Here is a 17,756-nt window from a genome sequence, read left to right on the forward strand (position 1 = left end):
GTTTCACTGCCACTAGGCCCGCCTCCACTGTGCAGCGAAGCTGTCAATCAGCATAAGGAGACTGCCAATCAAACCACAGGAGATTGGTTGCACCTTAATTAGGGAAGACGGACTCTTGGTAATGGCTGGAGCGAAATGAGTGGAATGGTATCAAATACATCAAACACCTGGTTTGATGCCATTCCATTCACTCCGTTCCAGCCATTATTATGAGCCTGTCCTCCCCTCAGCAGCCTCCACTGAATCAAACCCTAAAGGGAAGTGACAGACTCTCTCTCCATTCCATTTTTTATGTTAAAGGTGGAGAAGGATACATTTGCCCCAGACACTGAGGTCAGATTATCCTATTTCCCTCATAATGCACAGGAATTCCGGACACCAATTTGTCACAAAGCACAACTTCCTGACACATTACAACTGCACGTTGTATGACATGGTTGGGCTGTCCTTCCTCGCATCCATGTCAAGGGTTAAATGTCAGGGGTCATCGGCAGATGTTCCGGGTGCTCTCCCAGGCCTTGCTGCCCCTACGGAGTGGTAGGAAGAAGGGATGGCGGAGGGCGGAGGAGAGAGAGAGGCGTTTGGAGGGCTCGTACTCCAGCATCTTCTCCAACAGGTCAAAGAACTGATGATGCTCCTTAGCTTCTGATAACCGGTATCTCTGAAGTAGAGAAAGAGAGAGAGAGAGGAGGGGTTCAGTTATCACAAAGACATCAATAAGGACGTCTTTTCGTCTTTTCTCTGAAGTTATCTAAGGTATCTATGTACAGTCTCAGGTTAGAGGGTATCTTCAGGTGTTCAAGTTATCTAAGGCATCTACACTACCGTTCAAAAGTTTGGGGACACTTAGAAATGTCCTTATTTTTGAAAGAAAAGCACATTTTTGTCCATTAAAATAACATCAAATTGATCAGAAATACAGTGTTGACATTGTTAACGTTGTAAATGACTATTGTAGCTGGAAACGGCAGATTTTTTTATGGAATATCTACATAGATGTACAGAGGCCCATTATCAGCAACCATCACTCTTGTGTTCTAATGGCACATTGTAACGATCTTCGTTGGGAGAAAGAAAGGAGGACCAAAGCGCAGCGTGGTAAGTGTTCATGATGAATATTTAATGGAACAAAACTGAACACTGAAATACAAAACAATAAAGTGAACGAACTAAAACCGAAACAGTTCCGTGTGGAACACACAGACACGGAAGACAACCACCCACGAAACCCAGGTGAAAAAAGGCTACCTAAGTATGATTCTCAATCAGAGACAACTAACGACACCTGCCTCTGATTGAGAATCATACCAGGCCAAACGAAAAAAACAACATAGAAAAACGAACATAGATAACCCACCCAACTCACGCCCTGACCATACTAAAACAAAGAAATAACAAAAGAACTAAGGTCAGAACGTGACACACATTGTGTTAGCTAATCCAAGTTTATCATTTTAAAAGGCTACTTGATCATTAGAAAACCCTTTTGCAATTATGTTAGCACAGCTGAAAACTGTAGTGCTGATTAAAGAAAGCAATAAAACTGGCCTTCTTTAGACTAGTTAAGTATCGAGAGCATCAGCATTTGTGGATTCGATTACAGGCTCAAAATGTCCAGAAACAAAGACCTTTCTTCTGAAACTCGTCAGTCTATTGTTGTTCTGAGAAATCAAGGCTATTTCACGCGAGAAATTGCCAAGAAACGGAAGATCTCGTTTAACGCTGTGTACTACTCCCTTCACAGAACAGCGCAAACTGGCTCTAACCAGAATAGAAAGAGGAGTGGGAGGCCCCGGTGCACAACTGAGCAAGAGGACAAGTACATTAGAGTGTCTAGTTTGAGAAACAAATGCCTCACAAGTCCTCAACTGGCAGCTTCATTAAATAGTACCCGCAAAACACCAGTCTCAACATCAACAGTGAAGAGGAGTCGCCTCCTCACTGTTGACGTTGAGACTGGTGTCTTTAGGTGTCAAGTATCTAAGGCTTTACCAGTCCAGTCTCAGGTTAGAGCGTCTTTATCTCAGGGGTAACTTACCCATAGAGGTTTAATGTGGTCTTTGACGTATCGTCCTGCCTTGGAGTTATCGTTCCAGTCCAGACGTCTGCAGTGAAAATACTTCTGCTTCCTGAAATGGCAAATCAGACAAAGTGTATACTATGTGTGTCTGTGAGGAGTGTGCATGTGTGTCTATAAGGAGTGTGTTTGTGTGTCTGTGAGGAGTGTGTATGTGTGTCTATGAGAAATGTGTATGTGTGTCTATGAGGAGTGCGTATGTGTGTGTGTGTGTGTGTGTGTGTGTGTGTGTGTGTGTGTGTGTGTGTAACTGTCATCATGTGTTACCTGGTCTTGCAGATCATCGTAGAGGGGAGAGGTCCCCGTACTCTCTCCATCATGGCCAGGTGCTCCTGGTTGTCATGGGTCTGAGACAAACACAAACACTGGTCAGCAGAAGCTATAAACTCCCAACTTTCACTTGTATCACACAAACAACAAACACACACACAGTCTTCTGTAACTAACATTGTGGGGACACACAATTCAGTCCTATTCAACATCCTGTTTTCCCTAACCACTAAGCCTTAACCGTAACTGTAACGGCTTTCCTCCTCCTCTTCATCCGAAGAGGAGGAGCAAGGATTGAACCAAAATGCAGCTTCTTGAGATGACATGATTTATTAAATTCAAGACGAAAAAACACGAAAACACTTTAACAAACTACAAAACAACAAACGACGTAGACGCACCTGAACATAAGAACTTATATGACACGAAGAACGCATGAAACAGGAACAGACTACATAAACCGAACAAACGAACAAACAAACCGAAAACAGTCCCGTGTGGCACAACTTACATAGACACAGACACAGGAGACAACCACCCACAAACAAACAGTGTGAAAACACCTACCTTAATATGGCTCTCAATCAGAGGAAATGAAAACCACCTGCCTCTAATTGAGAGCCATATCAGGTCACCCTTAACAAACATAGAAACACACAACATAGACTACCCACCCAAACTCACGCCCTGACCGTCAAACACATACAAAATAACAGAAAACCGGTCAGGAACGTGACAGTAACTCTAACCCTTACTCTAACCCTAACCCCAAAACCTAACCTTAAAACTTCTTCTTAATAGGGGGCGCTGTTTTCACTTTGGGAAAGAATTGTGCCCAAATTAAACGGCCTCGTACTCTGTTCTAGATCATACAATATGCATATTATTATTACTATTGGATAGAAAACACTCTGAAGTTTCTAAAACTGTTTGAATTATGTCTGTGAGTAAAACAGAACTCATTTGGCAGCAAACTTCCAGACAGGAAGTGAAAATTCTGAAAATGGGGCTCTGTGTCAGGGCCTGCCTATTCAACTGGCTTATATTTATGGATCTGTATGCACTTCATACGCCTTCCATTAGATGTCAACAGGCAGTAGAAGGTTGAATGGGGTGTCTAGCTTGATGTGAGGCCGAATGAGAGCTTTTGGAGTGACAGGTCCGCTCTTTTGTCAGTTTTCAACTGCGCACAGGGGAACTCCACATTGTCTTCTGAAATGCGTTACGTATACACGACGAAATGCTCCGGCTCTGATTTTATTGGATACATATGAGAAAAACATCATAAAGTAGGATTTTTCAACCGAGTTTGACCAGTTATTCAACGTTTATTGGGACTTTTGGAATTTTTCGTTCCAGGCGCAACGATTTCTTGGACATGTGCCCACCACATGGCTAGCCAAAGTTGCTAATTCGACAGAAGAAATGGACATTCTAAAACCAAACAACGATTTATTCTGGAACTAGGACTCCTTGCACAACATTCTGATGGAAGATCATCAAAAGTAAGAGAATATTTATGATGTTATTTCGTATTTTTGTGTTTTATGTTGGCTCCAACAAGGCGGAGAATTGTAGGGCGCTGTCTCACAATATTGATGCTGTATGTTGTACTAACGTTATTTTAAAAAATCTAACACAGCGGTTGCATTAACCTGTCTGGCTCTGGCGTTCCGCTAGCGAAATTCAAAAGATATTTTTTTGAAATATTTAACTTTCACACATTAACAAGTCCAATACAGCAAATGAAAGATACACATCTTGTGAATCCAGTCAACATGTCCGATTTTTAAAATGTTTTACAGCGAAAACACCACATATATTTATGTTAGCTCACCACCAAATACAAAAAAGGACAGACATTTTTCACAGCACAGGTAGCATGCACAAAGCCAACCTAACTAACCAAGAACCAACCAAACTAACCAAGAAACAACTTCATCAGATGACAGTCTTATAACATGTTATACAATAAATCTATGTTTTGTTCGAAAAATGTGCATATTTGAGGTATAAATCAGTTTTACATTGCAGCTACCATCACAGCTACCGTCAGAAATAGAACCGAAGCAGCCAGAGTAATTACAGACACCAACGTCAAATACCTAAATACTCATCATAAAACATTTCTGAAAAATCGATGGTGTACAGCAAATTAAAGACAAACATCTTGTGAATCCAGCCAATATTTCCGATTTTTTAAGTGTTTTACAGCGAAAACACAATATAGCATTATATTAGCTTACTACAATAGCCTACCACACTACCGCATTCATTCATCAAGGCACGTTAGCGATAGCAATAGGCACGTTAGCGATAGGGAATAAACCAGCAAAATATATTAATTTTCACTAACCTTCATAAACCTTCATCAGATGACAGTCCTATAACATCAGGTTATACATACACTTATGTTTTGTTCGAAAATGTGCATATTTAGAGCTGAAATCAGTGGTTATACATTGTGCTAACGTAGCATCTTTTTCCCAGAATGTGCGGATATTTTTATGACACTCCAACTATTCTGACCAAATAACTATTCATAAACGTTACTAGAAAATACATGTTGTATAGGAAATGATAGATACACTAGTTCTTAATGCAATCGCCGTGTTAGAATTCTAAAAATAACTTCATTACGACATCCAGCTTAGGTATAGCGAGAGAGTACCCAAAATCTGGGCGCAAACGACTAGTACAACATGTTCGACAGATATATGAAATAGCATCATAAAATGGGTCCTACTTTTGATGATCTTTCATCAGAATGTTGTACAAGGGGTCCTTTGTCGGGAACAATCGTTGTTTGGATTTAGAATGTCCTCTTCTCCAGTCAATTAGCACGGAAAGCTAGCAAAGTGGCGCTAAGCTCTCCTTCCTGAACAAAGGCACACAACGCAACACGCCTAACGTCCCGAATAAATTTCAATAATCTAATAAAACTATATTGAAAAAACATACTTTACGATGATATTGTCACATGTATCAAATCAAATCAAAGCCGGAGATATTAGTCGTCCATAACGACAGCTTATCAGAAGGCAAATCCAGGTCCCTTCACGCGCTCTCCAGAAAACAGGAAACTGGTGACACGTCATGCCGAGAGCTATTATTCGACCCCAGATCAAGTTACACACTCCATTTCTTCTCTCACTGCCTGTCGACATCTAGTGGAAGACGTATGAAGTGCATGTATTCTAATAAATATCAAGGACCTTTATAGGCAGGCCCTAGAACAGTGCATCGATTTCAGATTTTCCACTTCCTGTCAGGAAGTTTGCTGCAAAAGGAGTTCTGTTTTACTCACAGATATAATTCAAACGGTTTTAGAAACTAGAGAGTGTTTTCTATCCAATAGTAATAATAATATGCATATTGTACGAGCAAGAATTGAGTACGAGGCCGTTTAAATTGGGCACGATTTTCCCCCAAAGTGAAAACAGCGCCCTCTGTCCTCAACAGGTTAAGAACCAGTGTATCTTTCATTTGCTGTACAACATGTATTTTTTAGTAAAGTTTATGATGAGTTCTTTGGTTAGATTAGGTGACTGTCCAAAATATCTCCGGACAATTTGGTGCATTGTGGCTACGTATTCACAATGTAAAACCACGAGTTGTAGCTCTAAATATGCACATTTTCGAACAAAACATAAATGTATTGTATAACATGATGTTATAAGACTGTCATCTGATGAAGTTGTCCAAAGGTTAGTGATTAATTTTATCTCTATTTCTGGGTTTTGTGAAAGCTATGTTGGCGATGAATAAATGGAGTTGTGTGTTTGGCTATTGTGGTGAGCTAATATAAATATATATTGTGTTTTCGCTGTAAAACACTTAAAAAATTGGAAATATTGGCTGGATTCACAAGATGTTTATCTTTCATTTGCTGTACACCATGTATTTTTCATAAATGTTTTATGATGAGTATTTATGTATTTCACGTTGCTCTCTGTAATTATTCTGGCTGTTTTGGTGCTATTTGTGATGGTGGCTGCAATGTAAAACTACGATTTATACCTCAAATATGCACATTTTTGAACAAAACATAAATGTATTGTATAACATGATGTTATAAGACTGTCATCTGATGAAGTTGTTCAAGGTTAGTGATTAATTTTATCTCTATTTGTGGGTTTTGTGAAAGCTACCTATGCGGTGGAAACATTGTGAAAACATGGCGTTGTGTGTTTGGCTATTGTGGTGAGCTAATATAAATATATATTGTGTTTTCGCTGTAAAACCTTTTAAAAATCGAAAATGATGGCTGGATTCACAAGATGTTTATCTTTCATTTGTTGTATTGGACTTGTGATATCATGAAATTATATTATATGATATTCCTGTCGCGTTAGGCTAGGCTATGCTAGTCAGCTTTTTTGATGAGGAGGATCCCGGATCCGGGAGGGAGACTCGTTAGAGGTTAACACTAACCTTAATCCTAACCCTAGCTCATAACCCTAACCCTAACCCTAACTCTAACCCTAAAACCTAACCTTAACACTAACCTTAATCCTAACCCTAGCTCATAACCCTAAAACTAACCCTAACTCCTAACCCTAACCCTAACTCTAACTCTAAACCCCCGAGAAATAGCATTTGACCTTGTGCGGACTAACAAAATGTCCCCAGTTGGTCAAATGTTTGTTTGTTTACTATTCTTGTAGGGACTTCTGGTCCCCACAAGTATAGTTAAACACGTCCACACACACACAAACACACAGTACCTGATATAGGGTGAAGCCTTCATAGTACTCAAACAGGATGCAGCCGATACTCCAGACATCACACGGATGACTCCAGCCCAGCTCTGAGTTGGAACAGTAACAAATGTTCAGCTAGCCAATAGTCCAAGATTAGAGTGTGTGAGTGTGATGTCTGTATGTTACCCAGAATAACTTCAGGAGCACGGTAGTGGCGTGTAGATATGATGGTGCTGTGGTGTTCGTGGTCAAACGTGGCACTGCCAAAATCCACCAGCCTTACTGTTGTATCCTTCACTTTCCTCTCATCCCGCTTCTGAGAGAGCGAGAGAAATAGAGGTGGGGGGGACAGAGAGAGAGAGAGTTGGGGAGAAAGAAGAAGACAAGAAGAAAGGAGGGGAAAGGAAGATAAAGGCATTTTATCAATTAGATTTGCTCATCTTCTGCATCCACTATCCTCCGTCCTCTCTCCTCCGTCCTCTCTCCTTCGTCCTCTCTCCTCCGTCCTCTATCCTCCGCCCTCTATCCTTTGTCCTCTATCCTCCGCCCTCTATCCTTCGTCCTCTATCCTCCGTCCTCTCTCCTCCGTCCTCTCTCCTTCGTCCTCTCTCCTCCGTCCTCTATCCTCCGCCCTCTATCCTTTGTCCTCTATCCTCCGCCCTCTATCCTTCGTCCTCTATCCTCCACCCTCTATCCTCCGTCCTCTATCCTCCGTCCTCTCTCCTTCGTCCTCTCTCCTCCGTCCTCTATCCTCCGCCCTCTATCCTTCGTCCTCTATCCTCCGCCCTCTATCCTCCGTCCTCTAACCTCCGTCCTCTATCCTCCGCCCTCTATCCTCTGTACTCTATCCTCCGCCCTCTCTCCTCCATCCTCTCTCCTCGGTCCTCTCTCCCCCGCCCTCTATCCTCCGTCCTCTATCCCCCGCCCTCTATCCTCCGTCCTCTATCCTCCGCCCTCTCTCCTCCGCCCTCTATCCTCCGCCCTCTATCCTCCGCCCTCTATCCTCCGCCCTCTATCCTCCGTCCTCTCTCTCCTCCATCCTCTCTCTCCTCCATCCTCTCTCCCCCGCCCTCTATCCTCCGTCCTCTATCCTCCGCCCTCTCTCCTCCGCCCTCTATCCTCCGCCCTCTATCCTCCGTCCTCTATCCTCCGCCCTCTATCCTCCGTCCTCTCTCTCCTCCGTCCTCTCTCTCCTCCATCCTCTATCCTCCGCCCTCTATCCTCCGTCCTCTATCCTCCACCCTCTCTCCTCCATCCTCTCTCTCCTCCATCCTCTCTCTCCTCCATCCTCTCTCTCCTCCATCCTCTCTCCTCCGCCCTCTATCCTCCGTCCTCTATCCTCCGTCCTCTATCCTCCGTCCTCTCTCGCCTCATTTTGAAAAAGTTAAAAGTGAATCTAGGATAATCGGCAAGGAGAGTGACCGTGGATGAAAATGTGCTTGGTTGAAATGAGACGGTCCTTCTCCACTCATCAGGCAAATGACGTTTACAGGGGTGGATCCCAAAATAAATGTTTAAAGTGATCAAAACAAATGAAGATGCAAAACAGTTTATAGTTAAAACAATACGTAGCATATTGTTTTAAAACTGTGCATGTTCTCCTCTGACAAAACCAAATCTGATTCAAATGGGGTGTGGTATATTTCAAATGGGGTGTGGTATATTTCAAATGGGGTGTGGTATATTTCAAAGGGGGTGTGGTATATTTCAAAGGGGGTGTGGTATATTTCAAATGGGGTGTGGTATATTTCAAAGGGGGTGTGGTATATTTCAAATGGGGTGTGGTATATTTCAAAGGGGGTGTGGTATATTTCAAAGGGTGTGTGGTATATTTCAAAGGGGGTGTGGTATATTTCAAATGGGGTGTGGTATATTTAAAACGGGGTGTGGTATATTTCAAAGGGGGTGTGGTATATTTCAAATGGGGTGTGGTATATTTCAAATGGGGTGTGGTATATTTCAAACGGGGTGTGGCAGATGTCAAAACTCTTCTGCAGTAGGATACTGTAGACATGAGTGTCCTCAATGAAAAGTGGCTATCGAGGAGGGGACGACACTCTTCCGTTTGCCTACTAATAAATCGACACACTCCTCGACCACTCATCGGTTTCCGGGTCACAAATGAGAGAGGACAGAGGAGAGAGGACAGAGGACGGTCTTTTAGCCAAAGGAGAAAGCATAGGTAAAGAAGAGAGTGAAGAAGGAAGGATAAAGCCCTCCCCCCCCCCTCACCTTCTCAGCGTTGTAAGTGATGGTGTAGTCAGAGTTGACAAACAGGATGTTCTCAGGTTTGAGGTCAGTGTGGGTCAGCTTGTTGATATGGAGAACTGCAGAGGGAAACAGATAAACCATGCATCCATCATGATAATACCTGGACAGCCAAGGTGACACTGCCCAGCGTTGCACTTGCTGCCCATAGGAGTTCCTCTACAGTATGTAGTAGACCAGCGGTATTCAACTCTGACCTTACGAGGTCCGGAGCCTGCTGCTTTTCTGTTCTACCTGATACTTAATTGCTCTAAATCAGTCTCTGATTAGAGGGGAACAATGAAAAAAGCAGTGGAACTGGCTTTGAGGCCCAGAGTTGAGATTCAGGCTAGTAGACTGAGCTACATCAATGAACCAGCGCCCTCTTCTGGTCAAAGAGACCAATACCAGACACCAAACAATCCCTGGTAAGTAATGTCATAGTCTATGGAAGTAGTCACAAACCAACCCTGGTTCTGGAGAGCTACCAGCATGCACATAGGCATACATATATGTGTGTAACACACTCACAGTTGACGGCGAAGCAGATCTGGTAGGCCATCTGGCGGATGTGATCCATACAGTACGGCAGGAAGTTGTTCTCCTTCAGGAAGTCAAAAGTGCTGAGGGCTAGCAGCTCCATGGAGATACACACATGACCATGGTAGTCAAACCAGTCCAGCATCTGAACACATTGACTGTGAGAGAGAGAGCGAGAGACAGACAGGGGGGGGGGGGGGAGAAAGAAATGAGAAGTAAAGAGAAAGCCACAGAAGGTGAGGGAAACAACTTCTCAAACTTTCTACTGGTTCATCAGACTCCTTACTGTTTGTTGTGTGGGTCTTTCTCGTTGATTTTCTCCAGGACATTGATCTCCAGTTTAGCAGCTTGTCTGTACTTCTCCATGTTCTTAATGATCTTCAGAGCTACACGTGCCCCAGCCCTGAGAGAGAGACAGAGTGAATAGCTAGCTAACAACCAGCACACGCTCCACCTGATGCTCTACGAGTGTGCATGCGTATTTTATAAATGCCTCTCATACCTGCGCCGGTCCACACACCTCACCACCTTCCCAAAGGTGCCCTCTCCCAACAGACTGATAACCTCATCTGATGGGGAAGACGAAGAGATGGAGGCATGGGGATTCAATTAAAGACTGGGAAGTAGAGGAGTCTCTTTATGAGAGGGCTCGAAAATATTCACCTATCCTGTCTTTTCAATATGTGAAGACTAGAGGATAGTAGGAGGGGGAGTGACTAGTAGATGAGAAGATAAAGATAGATGAGATAGATAAACATAGCCTACATCTCTCTTGTAGAACGTCTCCATTCTGGTAGGCCAGGTGACCATTGTCAGGGGCCTTCTCATTCTTCCCTGGCCCCTCACTGCTGCTCCGCTAGGGGTCAGAGGTCAGGGGTCAGGGGTTTAGAGGAGGGGACAACAGGGCAAAAGTCGTCAGCATAGTTGGACTGAGCCTCTCAATAACATACACACAGCTGACATAACAGCTGCTTAATAATCCAAAATGCTTGTAAGCTGAGGACTAGTGTTGGAAGCCCCCGATGATGTTATCCAATTCCACAGGCTCCTCCTAACTCCCTTTAAGAAAACAGTCCATTTCTGATGAATGTAATGACTTGGGACTGCCACCTGGAGCAAGTAACTGGTGAAGTGAACTGCACTTAAACAGAGTATGCACAAGTGGACTATATCAGTAGTGGACTATGTTATCTGTACATACAGTAGAGTGGAGCGCTAAACCCTCTCCCTGTCCTGTCCTGGTATTAAGGGCCTAAATGAGAAATGTCAAGTGACTGGCTGGCCTGCATGGAGCAGCTCTGTGACTATTTCCATCTACATTCTAAGACTGTTATTAATATCAGAACATCACAAGGAGAAAGAGTGCTGAGAGAAAGAGAGAGCGAGAGAGAAAGAGAGAGAGTGCTGAGAGAAAGAGAGAGCGAGAGAGTGCTGAGCGGGCAACTTTCTCTGACTTAGAGGGTGGCTTACCGACTGAATGTAAATCATACAACGTAGGTACACACACACACACACTATCTCTCTCTCTCTATGAGTTGTGGTAGAGAGGCAGAACACAGGTAGAGAGAGTGAAGGGTTGCCAGGAATAAAACTGTGCTGTATCAAGCTTCACAAAACACAACTAAATGATATCAAACATTAAGAAAAAGGCAGTGAACAAATGAACAGTGCATAGCAGAGGAAAGGAGAGGATGGGAGAGGATGGGAGAGAGAAGGAAAGGAAAGGAGAGGATGGGAGAGAGAAGGAAAGGAAAGGAGAAAATGGAAAAGAGAAGCAGACGAGGAGGAAGAGGAGGGAAGATGCAGATGGGTACTCACAGAGAGGCAGAGGCAGATACAGTCCAGAAAGCTCTTATACACAGAGTACAACTCTGTCTTCCCCATAACTCAGAACAGAGAGAGGGAATTAAGAAGATACGGGAAAAAGAGGGGATAGGAAGATACAGCGTAGGTAAAGAACACAGCAAAGAAGGAAGGATAAAGTCCACAAATAGTGAAACAGGAAAAGGAAAGACGACAGAAGAGAGGAGACAGAAACTAATGACAAAGCAAAAAGGAGTGCAGAGGAAGACAGAACTAATATAAGAGTGAGAAAGACAGAACAGACAAAGTAAACAGAGGGAAGAGAAAACAGAAAAAAGAAAAAGACAGTGGCAGAGAAGAGATTAAATGAACCGATGAAGACAGAACAGAGAAGCAAAGAGACAGACAGACGGATAAGGAGAAAGTAGATAGGGAAGGAGAGATATGAGAAGGATACAGGAGATTGAGAGAGAAGAGGGAGTTGAGACGGACACTAATAATAACCTTTGGTCACACCCCCCAGGGAAAGTCCTGAGACCAGAATTAAGATGTGGAGTGTGTGTGAGTGTAGGTGTGTGTGAGTGTATGAGGGGCATATTTAGTTTCCCTCCCTGACACTCCTGTCACCTCCTTAACCCCCGCACTCTGGCATAGTGCTTTTCTACACCTGTCCTCTGTGTATGCTGTTGAAGAAAAACTTGTTCCAATGATCAGGCAGAGCTCATTTTCAAATTAAGATTTTATTCAAGCAATTGCAAGGAAGTTAACTCTCCGGATATACCAGGGAGGAACTTAAACATGTACAAATTACCCAGTCATGTATATTCTTCACCAACACAAAGAACTGCTTTCAACGTGGCACCGTCATAGGATGCTACCTTTCCAACAAGTCAGTTTGTCAAATTTCTGCCCTGCTAGAGCTGCCCCGGTCAACTGTAAGTGCTGTTATAGTGAAGTGGAAACGTCTAGGAGCAACAACAGCTCAGCTGCAAAGTGGTAGGCCACACAAGCTCACAGAACGGGACTGCCGAGTGCTGAAGGGTGTAGCGCGTAAAAAGTCTCTGCCCTCAGTTTCAACACTCCCTACTGAGTTCCAAACTGCCATGTAGTGCATCTCTTCACTACAAGCACAACTTCTGAAACTTTTTTTAGGAATAATGTTTACAAGCACGACTAGACCCATCTCTAAGCTTTACACCAAACCAAGTGGTTGGGCTGCTGTTGGGCTGACACAAACTCAGGATTGTACCTTTAAAGTTTGCAGTCTGTGTTTGGTGATACTGATCTGGCCTGTATGTCAGTTAGTAGATGGATAGGTGTAACAGATGAATATGGGAGCAGTATAGCTTTAATAGGCTAAATGGGCTGCTAGTGTTGTCATTAAGCAGAGAATGAAGTGGATGTGATTTATCACTTAAACATTCACTTTAGCATAGTAATTGATCAATTTCTGCTTGAAATTGTCAGTTAAACTGACTGTTGATCTGGACGGTTATTTGATTCTGTCTGTAGTTACATACAATAAATACATTACCACTCTAACCCCCAACGCTGACCCTTTGCCTTCCACCCAAACTACTGAGCTGAATAACATTCATCTATAGCAGTGGTTCTTAACCTGGGTTCGATCGAACCCCAGGGGTTCGGTGAGTCAGTCTCAGGGGTTCGGCGGAGGTCAAGACACACATCCGACTCATATGATTCGTGATGACACGCCCCGCTTGGCCATCATTGGCTGCAGGTGATCACGCTACATCGCTTGGCCTATCTGTGCTGCAGGGAACTTGGTGCGCTCAGTAGTCGACTTGTGACTGTCGTGATGGTACGTCTTGTGATTTCTTTCTTAATATTTTAATCCCTTCATACTTACTATGTCGAGCAAAAAAAGAAAGTGGTCGGACGAATATGTACAATATGGATTCACATGTATAACGGAACGTGATGGGAGTCAGCGTCCTAACTGCATGATTTGCAATGCCAAGTTGAGCAATTCTAGTCTAGCACCGGCAAAACTAAGAGAACACTTCCTTAAGCTGCATGGAGATGGAAAATACAAGAACACAACGCTCGCTGAATTCAAGGTGAAGAGAGCCAGATTCGATGAAAAGGCTACTCTGCCTGTTCTCGGCTTTGTACCCATCAACAAACCGATCCTCACAGCATCGTACGAAGTTGCTTACTTGATCGCAAAACAGGGCAAACCACACACCATTGGTGAAACACTCATAAAACCAGCTGTGTTGAAGATGGCGAATATCATGCTGGGAAAAGAGGCTGAAGTTAAGTTATCCCAGATTCCTCTTTCAAATGACACCATCAGCGACAGAATAGAGGACATGAGCAAAGACATCTTGGCTCAAGTAGTTGCAGATCTGATTTCAAGCCCGGCAAAATTCAGCCTTCAACTCGACGAGACAACAGACGTTTCCAATCTAAGCCAGTTTGCTGTATTCATGCGCTATGTGAAAGACAACGTGATAAAGGAAGATTTTTTATTTTGTAAGCCTCTTACAACAACAACTAAGGCAGCCGATGTGAAGAAACTTGTGGATGACTTCTTCAAAGACAACAATCTTTCGTGGGATATGGTTTCTGCAGTTTGTTCGGACGGAGCTCCAGTCATGCTGGGAACAAAGTCTGGTTTTGGTGCGCTAGTGAAAGCCGATGCACCACACATCATTATTACGCATTGTATTCTGCACAGGCATGCGTTGGCAACAAAAACCTTGCCTCCAAAACTGGCAGAAGTATTAAAAATTGTAGTGGAATGGGTGAACTATGTGCGAACTAGTGCTCTGAGGCACCGCATCTTCAGTGAGCTGTGTAAAGAAATGGGCTCTGAATTCGAGGTACTTCTGTACCATTCTAACGTTCGGTGGTTATCCCGGGGACAGGTGCTGAATCGTGTTTTTGCCGTGCGTGTGGAATTAGCCCTGTTTTTGCAAGAGCACCAACATTGTCATGCAGATTGCTTCAAAAATTCTGAGTTCATTCTCATTTTAGTGTACATGGCTGATATCTTCGCAGCTCTCAATCATCTCAATCAAAAGATGCAGGGCGGTGGAGTCAACATCATCGAAGCGGAGGAAAACCTGAAGGCTTTTCAAAAAAAGCTACCGTTATGGAAACGACGAACAGAGAACGATAACTTCGCAAACTTTCCCCTGCTGGACGACTGTGTAAGTAAGATCGAAGATGTATCTGGAATCGGAGACATTTCTGTACCCGCGGAACTGAAGCAAGCAATTGCCATGCACTTAGATGAGCTTGCAAAGTCTCTCGACGGATTCTTCCCTACAAGAGAGTCATATCCAGCATGGGTGAGACAGCCGTTCGCGTTTAGTGTTGAGACAACAGATGTCAATGATGAATACCTCGATGAAATCATTGAAATTCAGCAGAGCCAGGTTCAACAGCAACTCTTCAGAACAACAACGCTTTCAACGTTTTGGTGTCAACAAATGGTGACGTACCCTGTTATTGCTAAGAAAGCTCTGGAGATTTTCATACCGTTTGTTACAACATATCTTTGCGAGCAATCCTTTTCGAGGATGCTGGACATAAAAACGAAGAAAAGGAACAGACTTTGTTGCGAAAATGACATGAGTGGCACTTGCCAAGGTGAAGCCGCGCATTTCTGAACTGGTCTCTGAAAGGCAACAGCAGAAGTCACACTGATTTGCAGTAAATATTCATTATTATGTTTTGATGATTTTGTTCTTTGAACACACGGTGTTGATGTTGATGCACGGTTCATTTTGTGCACCAGTAAAATATATACCTATGTTTTGAATTTGAAAAGAAATCACTTTTTATTTTTCCAATTAAGAAGGGTTCGGTGAATGCGCATATGAAACTGGTGGGGTTCAGTACCTCCAACAAGGTTAAGAACCACTGATCTATAGCATAGTAAATACAGTCAAACATCAACAGAAGACGTTAAGTCATTTTATTTTACGGTCATGTTTCATGGAATGTTATAAGAACAAATTGGACTTTTTATTACAGCTTTTGTGGTGTTCATCTCACATAGGAAAGAGCAGGAAGCCACTGAAGGAGCTGTGTTTATTTGAATCATCATAGATCGTTTAGCCTGATGGGAGACGCATGTAGACCAAGTCCCCCTCCAGTTCTAGTCCCAGAATTGGAGAGATACTGTCCCCTTCCGTGACTATTGTACTGTCCATTCCACATTATACCCTGGTCATTCTTGAACAAACCGAAGTCCATGTACTCCTCTCACTGAAGACACCTGCATCAGAGGAAAAACAGAGAGATCAACACAGTCAGTCTCTCAAAGCCACCAGACACTGGAGCAGCCTGTTAGTGATGTTGGACTCAGTGTCTGTATCTGGTCCCAATGGACATGTGTGTTCATACATGTAGATGGGTGTGTAAGCAAGCAGTAGGCTACCTGTAGCTGCTTGAGCTGAAATTACAAATATAGGAACAATTTTGGGAACCTGTTCCTTGGCTGATTTGGACCAAATATATCAAATCCTCTTTACATACTCTATTTTTAAATCTCTACATTACCTGCATTCTGTCTTCAGCTCCTCTACATGGCTCTCACTCTGGCCTGCAATTCTACAATATCATACAAAGAAACGGTTGAAGAATTCAACACACCACTACTCTGCTGATTACAGTAATCACATTAGATACAGCTGTCTTACTTTACCTGTGTTGTCTTTTCAGTTCCTCCACCTTGTTCTTGTAGAACTGCAGTTCAGTCTTAGTGATACTCAGCTCCACCCCCTGGTTCACCACCTCTTTCTGCAGCTCCTTCACCTGGCTCTCACCAGCTGTCACTCTGGCCCCCATGTTTCTCAGCCCCACTCCCTGTTCCACCACCATGTTCCTCAGCCCCACTCCCTGTTCCACCACCATGTTCCTCAGCCCCACTCTCTGTTCCACCACCATGTTCCTCAGCCCCACTCTCTGTTCCACCACCATGTTCCTCAGCCCCACTCTCTGTTCCACCACCATGTTCCTCAGCCCCACTCGCTGTTCCACCACCATGTTCCTCAGTTCCACCACCATGTTCCTCAGCCCCACTCCCTGTTCCACAGCCCCACTCTGTTCCATCATGTTCCTCAGCCCCACTCTCTGTTCCACCACCATGTTCCTCAGCCCCACTCTCTGTTCCACCACCATGTTCCTCAGCCCCACTCTCTGTTCCACCACCATGTTCCTCAGCCCCACTCGCTGTTCCACCACCATGTTCCTCAGCCCCACTCCCTGTTCCACCACCATGTTCCTCAGCCCCACTCTCTGTTCCACCACCATGTTCCTCAGCTCCACTCTCTGTTCCACCACCATGTTCCTCAGCTCCACTCTCTGTTCCACCACCATGTTCCTCAGCTCCACTCTGTTCCACCACCATGTTCCTCAGCTCTACTCTGTTCCACCACAATGTTCCTCAGCCCCACTCTGTTCCACCACAATGTTCCTCAGCCCCACTCTGTTCCACCACCATGTTCCACCACGTCCACTCTCCGTTCCACCACCATGTTCCTCAGCTCCACCACCATGTTCCTCAGCTCCACTCTCTGTTCCACCACCATGTTCCTCAGCTCCACTCTCTGTTCCACCACCATGTTCCTCAGCTCTACTCCCTGGTCCACCACCTCCACAACCATGTTCCTCAGCTCCACTCTCTGTTCCACCACCATGTTCCTCAGTCCAGATGTCAGGCTGGGTGGTCAACTATTCAGCATCACTCTCCTTGCTCTTTCCTCCTTCACTGTGACCCTGTTCAGTGATATCCTTCTGTCCCCTCCACTCTTTCCATGAGCCCATGTCCCAGACAGACAGTACAGCAACACCAGCAGAGCTACAACACCCCTCATTCTGAAACAATGTCTCTTCAGAACTAATGGAGTCTACTGGGCTCAGTCCCTTTCTTTATACACACTGGTGTTGTTGACCCAATACATGGAAATTGAACAGGTGTCCTCATGTAATATTTTGAGAACATAGCCAAAGGAATGTGTGATATAACAGAACAGGTAAAGATGATTTCTTGGCAGTTGATTCAGATTGTGGGTTGTTTAAGACCATGGGAGATTCACACCTGCTAGTCAGTTAAACCACCCATTTTCTCTCTATTGCAT

General features: G+C 44.0%; 2 protein-coding genes across 3 annotated transcripts; both read right to left on the minus strand.

Moving 5' to 3' along the window:
- Positions 1-285: 285 nt before the first annotated feature.
- LOC120047276 (dual specificity protein kinase CLK2-like) lies at positions 286-11,721 on the minus strand. The gene is made up of 11 exons (XM_038992803.1): positions 11,656-11,721; positions 10,603-10,693; positions 10,340-10,406; positions 10,124-10,240; positions 9,829-9,995; positions 9,283-9,377; positions 7,237-7,366; positions 7,075-7,157; positions 2,345-2,424; positions 2,039-2,129; positions 286-661 (listed from the first exon to the last, which is right to left on the minus strand). The coding sequence occupies exons 1-11, from the start codon at positions 11,719-11,721 to the stop codon at positions 485-487; spliced, it is 1,164 nt and encodes a 387-aa protein (XP_038848731.1). The 3' UTR covers positions 286-484.
- Positions 11,722-15,573: 3,852 nt separating this feature from the next.
- LOC120048753 lies at positions 15,574-17,477 on the minus strand. Of its 2 annotated transcripts, XM_038994945.1 has the most exons (3): positions 16,322-17,477; positions 16,177-16,227; positions 15,574-15,892 (listed from the first exon to the last, which is right to left on the minus strand). In XM_038994945.1, exons 1-3 carry the CDS (start codon positions 16,993-16,995, stop codon positions 15,880-15,882), a joined length of 738 nt encoding a protein of 245 aa, XP_038850873.1. In that variant the 5' UTR covers positions 16,996-17,477; the 3' UTR covers positions 15,574-15,879. The 2 variants fall into 2 exon arrangements, with proteins under 2 accessions (XP_038850873.1, XP_038850874.1); XM_038994946.1 differs by lacking the exon at positions 16,177-16,227.
- Between the last annotated feature and the right edge of the window lie 279 nt (positions 17,478-17,756).

This window comes from Salvelinus namaycush, chromosome 5, assembly GCF_016432855.1.
Source record: "Salvelinus namaycush isolate Seneca chromosome 5, SaNama_1.0, whole genome shotgun sequence".
Lineage (NCBI taxonomy): Eukaryota > Metazoa > Chordata > Actinopteri > Salmoniformes > Salmonidae > Salvelinus > Salvelinus namaycush.

Bases quoted from the DNA above. Each gene is read 5' to 3' on its own strand.
- LOC120047276 (XM_038992803.1), bottom strand. From the start codon at position 11,721: ATGGGGAAGACAGAGTTGTACTCTGTGTATAAGAGCTTTCTGGACTGT. The intron at 7,367-9,282 runs GTGAGGGGGGGG...TCGCTCTCTCAG, and splicing joins TCACTTACAACGCTGAGAAG to AAGCGGGATGAGAGGAAAGT. The intron at 7,158-7,236 runs GTAACATACAGA...GTTCCAACTCAG, and splicing joins TGCTCCTGAAGTTATTCTGG to AGCTGGGCTGGAGTCATCCG.
- LOC120048753 (XM_038994945.1), bottom strand. From the start codon at position 16,995: ATGGTGGTGGAACAGAGAGTGGAGCTGAGGAACATGGTGGTGGAACAG. The intron at 16,228-16,321 runs GTAAAGTAAGAC...ATGATATTGTAG, and splicing joins GAACTGAAAAGACAACACAG to AATTGCAGGCCAGAGTGAGA.